General features: G+C 46.9%; 1 protein-coding gene across 4 annotated transcripts in view; it reads left to right on the forward strand.

Annotated features, from left to right (window-relative positions):
* Positions 1-4,935, forward strand: part of ST7 (suppression of tumorigenicity 7) — a 246,223-nt gene extending 241,288 nt beyond the window's left edge. For all 4 annotated transcript variants that reach the window (XM_006100186.3, XM_006100189.3, XM_023763800.1 and 1 more), the window contains one exon: positions 4,667-4,935. In XM_006100186.3, coding sequence (XP_006100248.1) covers positions 4,667-4,762 — 96 coding nt within the window. In that variant the 3' untranslated portion in view covers positions 4,763-4,935. The remainder of the gene's footprint in view (positions 1-4,666) is intronic.
* Positions 4,936-6,000: the final 1,065 nt, after the last annotated feature.

A 6,000-nucleotide genomic window follows, 5' to 3' on the forward strand; every position in this document is an offset into this window, starting at 1 on the left:
CTATGCCTGCCCTCACCAATCCCCAAGGGAATCTGGCTGATTGGTTTGGGATGCAGCTTGGGCACCTGAGTTCTCAGACACTCCCGAGGTGACTCAGGTATGGAGCCAGGGCTGTGAGAGCCACGGCATTGAATGAAATGACTCATCTCCGGACACTGCGTTAAGTAGGATGGGATTGGGAGGATGGGGACAGTAAATAGAGGACTGGTGTTCTCCGGGAAAGCTGTGCAGCCCCCGGAGTGTCCGCGATGCATTCATTGTGGTGCCAGACAAGGGGCACTCTCCTTATTTAATGTTTTCAAGTTTTGGTTTTGAGTCTAAGATCAAATGATTGAACAAAATATAAGTTTGCTTTGCGGGGCTCATCATATTTTATACCCTACCAAGGTGTGGGGGTTTGGTCAGCTACTTGTAATATTCCAGTATGACTTAGATCAATTTGCTTTTGCTTTTAAACCTCTGTCTGGAGGATCACATTCATCTTGCCCTTCATTAAGGTTTAACAGTTTCCAAAACGTCTGGAGAGACTTTGTGAGGAAGGAAGATGGATGGCCTGAAAGAGATGAGCCGCGTCGCCCTCCTCCTCCCCACGCCGCCCCGTAGTCTTCCCCACATCACATTTTCACCCTTGTCCCTTCACAGGGCCCCTCACGAAGCCTCCTGCAGGTTATCACGGCTGCCCTACAGGCTGCCCGCAACCATCTGCTGCTTGTGAAACGGACTTTCCCAGCCCTCGCCTGCGATACGTCCCTGGGATAATGACTTTTAGTAGATGCAGAGATGGCCCTGCCACCCCAGGCCACATGCAGTGTGGGGGCTCTGTCGTGTGTTTACATGTTGATGTGCAGCCAATAAGGAGCCCAGCCTATGGGAGCCCCTGGAAGTAGTGAACGAGAGGCTTCAGCTGGCTCCCCTATCTAATCTACCTCAATGACTTAGGACTGACTCCTCCTAGAATGTTTGGCTCCCAAGATAAGGTGCCCATATAAATAAGTTACGTTCCAGCCCAGCCCCTGAGAAGACGTGGGAAGGTCAGCCTTCTGACCCCTCTGCTTTGAAGGGCCCTGTCTTTACCCCGCAGTCTTTCTCCTTCCTTCCCGAGATGAGCCCGCTGGCTTCTGACTCTCGTCTTTGCTTACAGGCCCTGCCCTCTTTGAAGTCTGATATTGATTACAGTGAAATGTCAATTGTCTGATTGCAGGGGGCACCTGGAACTTATTCAGATAAGCAGAGGCGTTTCTAACGGTCACTGAGCATGTTGGGCGCCACCACCTCCTTCTGAGTGATGGTGCTTCAGGAAACGGAGGGTCAGGCAATTGCAGTGTCACTCTCCCTTTTTCATCTGTTCAGTTGCTTTTTCTCACCACCAGACACTGATTGACTCACGGTGCATCTGACCGTCTATCTCTGCCCTCTGCACAGAGGTTTTGGACATTGAAAGAGATGAGCTGTTCCAGGTTGCCTGGTGCTGCGCACTCAGACTTACCTCTCCAAGCAGTAAACTTCCCAAGTCTGCGAGTGAAGCTGCTGTTCCTCTATGTGCATTGGTTGTGTCTCTGGCCAAAACATAAAAATAAATAAAAATAAAAAAGGACTGATCTTCAAACATGCAAAGAAATATAAATGAGCATCCCAAGCAAGATGGGTTCTACCAAACTTTTTTCTAGTGCCTCCAATGGAAGCTGCTGACCTTCATTTTGTTTCTAAATGAGAGGGTCAGCAGCTTCTCCCTGAGGGTGGGGTGTGGGAAGGAGGCTGGGGGGCAGGGCGCTAAGGAGGAAAGCAGCTTAGTAATAAAGTGAGCGCATCACAGCTGGGTGCTGTAAGAAAACTGGGGTCTCTTTTCTCAATTTCCTCAGGACGGAACATTCTAGATGCGAGCGAGAGCATTAAGTTATCAGATACCTCGGAGGAAGGGGGACTTAAATCTCTGTGGAACCTTGGTGAGAAGGCAGGTGGGGTCCGGGAGGCAGGCCCCATGGTCTTACTGCACCTTGGGGAGGAGGAGTAATTACAGACATCAAACGGAGAGAGGCTCACCTCTGGATTTCCAGAGGCCTTGCCTTTTGCACTTGTTATCCAAGTCAGGTCAGCGCCCAAAACAAAGCAAACAAACAGCTTTATTTCGAACCAACTTTGTAACAACATCCCCATTCATTCTGCTGCCCAAGCTGAGGCTCCCTGAAGTCTCCATGTTACAGTGCGGGGAACAGCCCAAGTGCAGACGCTGAGCGCGCCTTTCCTCTGACGCGTGGCACATGCTAGTACTTTGGTAGTTCCTCCCCCTCAGGCACAACGTCAGCAGTTCTAAATCGTTTCTGGTCAACTCTTTAGGATCTGATAATCTCACCAACAACATCGCCTGTTCACTAGCCCATCTTCCAACCCCTGTCGGAATCTCTGGTTTATTCAGACCCCTTTAGCACCCAGCTCCTCTTTATGGAAATGAGCATTATAGGCAAATGCTGTGATTTATGAAGCATGGTAGTCTCTGAACACATAAAAGTAAGTTTAAAATGTGTATATATTTTTAATTGTATAATGTTATCCTGTTAGGTTAATGCAATCAGTAGACTTGTTCCATATTATCCTTTCATAACCAGGACTTTACAAACTCTTTCAGAGGAAGTAATTACTCATTTCTGGGCCAATATCTCTCCTAATGCCTTACAACTTCGTTCAACTCTAAACTGAAAAGGGTAGGCATAGGGAGTCATTCTGTAGGGCGAGCATCTAAAGTGGTTCTGTGCACTCAAAGGCTAGTTTCACAGGGTGACTGGAGATTGCCTTATACTGTATCCTGCATGCACTTGAGGAAGGAAAGAGCCATCCATCTTTGCTCAGGTACTAACGTTGCTTCCTGTTTCTTAACTACAAATCCAGCCTGGCTTTTAGGCCCTCCCTAGCATCCTTCTAGCTACTTTTAAGCTCTACCTGTAACTCGTCCAGCTAAGCTCGACCACTTACTATCTTCTGGTCATACCAGATGTTTTCCCATTCTCTTCCAGTTGTCTATTGGGCTTGGAGGGTCCACTTACTCCTGTTTCTTTCCTTATCATCCTTACCCCATCTCTCCTTTCGATATCCAACCATCCATTGGGGTCTATTTCAGTTGCCTCACTTTAAGATGTTCCCAATCCTTTCAACAGGAAGCACTCTCTCCCTTGTTGAATCCTCCTGGTGCTCCTGTTCGATCCTGGTCTACCTGGCATTATTACTCTGCTGGGTACAGGCCTAGTGCCGCTCCCTCCCAGTCCCAGGCTTTAAGGTTTCTGACAGTAGCAGCTTTGTCCTACACTCCTTTATATCTCACCCAGCGCTTAAGAGCCTCACTGAGCAAATATATTTAATGGATGTAAAAGACATCACAGAGAAAGGCTCCAAGTCTTACACTATCTTGGCTTTTCTTTACATCCTCACACTTGATGATCCAGCTGTAATGTGTCACAGGCTTCCCAGTTTGTACTCTACTGGTTCTTTTTAAAAAGGAGGAGGAAAGATTCTGAGGTCAAATGAATCTGGGAAACTTGCCTACCATACCCTTCCTTGAAGACCCACAGTCTATAGAACACATGACCCGAGATAAGCCTGTCCTGACTTCATGAAGTGTACTGTCCACTCATTTTTTGACCTAAGAACCAAGTCCCCCCTCTGCATATATACTCACATCACTTCTATGGGAAATTCTTGGTACTATAGACAATGATGTGCTATGGACAAGGGATTAGGACAAAGGACTCCCCGGTAGTCAAACCAGGTATCGGACCCTAGTGAGGTGATACCTGGGTTCTGAAGAGACAGAGGGCAAAGGAACCTCCAAATGCCCCTCGTGCCGCCTGGGTTGGGCCCCTCTTCTGCCAAATATTGGATGGTTCATGAAGTGAAGGCGGTTCTTCACAAGGACACAATCAGGACAGTTTTGAGGTTACATTAGATGAGTCTCCGGCGAAGCACTTGGGTTTCTTAAAAGGCACAGTTAATGTGCTAAATTACTCTCTGCATGTAAAGCAGGAAGTTTAGTAACGAAATGAAATAGCTCCCCAAGGTCTCCGAGCAGCACCTCTTCAACAAGGACATGCCATCGGCGGGCTGGCCAGTTGGCTGCCCTCCCCAGGCTCCCATGATGCACATCGTGATGCAGGCTGCCATGATGCAGGTGGTTCAGAAATGAGCATGGGCTGCACAGGTGTTTGGGAGACTATAGGATCCAAAGCAGTTCACAGCCATACAACATTGACTTTAAAAATTCCCTTTTTCACTTAGTGAGTTCCATACCCAGCTAGGTAAGCAGGTGGTCACCATTTTTAACTCTTTTGTCACCATTTTAACTCCTTTGCCCACTTGCTACCTATCAGTCCCTTTTGATGGTCATCTGCATGGGCAGCTAGGAGATCCTAAAAGCTAATGGGAGGACTCAGAATTGTGGGGCAGCTCTCAAAGGGGGCTGCCAGGAGACACTTTTCCCTTACCTCTCGGAGCTCAGGGGTGGGGACTGGAATGTAGGTTTGAACATCAACCAGTGTTTCCTATAGAATAAATAGGAAGTCGCAGCCTTTTGAGACTTTTATAACGCAGAACTTTAGATGCAAACCTGGGTTGGAGGGTTTATTTTATCATCTTGAATGAGATCTCTCCTGACAGCTGCGCCTTTCTGCTCTCTCTGCAGTTCCTCAGCACTTTGTTTGCCCCCTTAAACTTTGTCATGGAGAAAGTGGAAAGCATCCTCCCATCCAGCCTGTGGCACCAGCTGACTCGAATCTAGGGAAGCCCTTCCTCCCACTCACTGCGCCCGGTGGACTGCACCGACGTTTCCATGCCGATTCCTCCCAGAGCACAAGAAAGCATGACTTTGAAAAAGGGAAGCCATTTGGAGATTTAGAACATTCATGGGCTGTCTGTTCCATATTAAAAGCTGTTTTTGTTGTACAAAATTTATTAATGTTTATTTCTATTATTTCCTTCAAAAAAGAAAAAAGTCAAAAATAAACTTTTGTGTATTGCAGTAACCAGTTGTGACCTTCCTATGTCTTCCAAGCCTAAACGTTTTTGTGTCCCCAATAAACCTACAGGTTCACGTTAATTTACTAGGGACCCAGTGGTTTACTTTGCTCATGAAACTCAGCAGGCCCTTAGAACTCCTGCGGTCGGTAGCTTGGAAAATGGAATCTCTTTGGTTCAAGAGTACCATCTTTTGCAGCCCCAAACTGAGTGTCCTCACGGACCAAATGCACAAAACAAGCTTTCAAAATGAATGCCAGGAAGTGCGAGTGAGATGACTTGAATGCGCTATAACAGGTTGTTCCAGTTCAGACTCTACTCATTGACTGGAACTCAACACTTCAGTTCTCAGAATCATTTTGTTTTACTTTCTGCCAACTTGTGAGAAGAAAACTTTTGATGAGGGGCTATAGACTCAACAGTTTGTTGTAGAACTTGACCACTTCACCTACATTGCCATTTGAAAATGTTTCCTCAGAAGGGTACTTTTTTATGTCATGTGTGCATTGCTTAGAATATGAGCATTCATTGAGTCTTTTAGTGATCATTTGATCTCACCACTTTTAAAAGCTTCCTACATGATTTACACCTGCCGAGCATCTGGCTTTAGCAAAAGAAGAAAAATAACCTCAAATCCTCTATCTGAAGTGGAACACACGTCTATTTAAAATCTCAATCCAGTGCTTTAAAAAAGGGAGGTGGGGGTTGTCCTTTACATACTTCGTTTCCTTTTATTTAGAATCCCGAACCTTTCCCCAGGAGCCTTCAAATAGCAGCGTGTGGGGAAAGGGCCACAACACATCCTCACAGCTGGACCCTGCAGGCTCCCGGTCTCCATCCCAGAGCAAAGCCAAGTACATGCCCACGGGTTGTTCATGCTTTCGGCAAGCTTGTCTTTGTACCCCCTCTGTGCAAAGCCCTGATGGGGACATGCACTTGCCTCCTGCCCTTAGGAAATTTTCTTGGAAGAGGTTGAACTAAATGCACACCAGCAGGGCTGCT

This window comes from Myotis lucifugus, unplaced genomic scaffold (assembly GCF_000147115.1).
Source record: "Myotis lucifugus unplaced genomic scaffold, Myoluc2.0 scaffold_301, whole genome shotgun sequence".
Taxonomy (NCBI): domain Eukaryota; kingdom Metazoa; phylum Chordata; class Mammalia; order Chiroptera; family Vespertilionidae; genus Myotis; species Myotis lucifugus.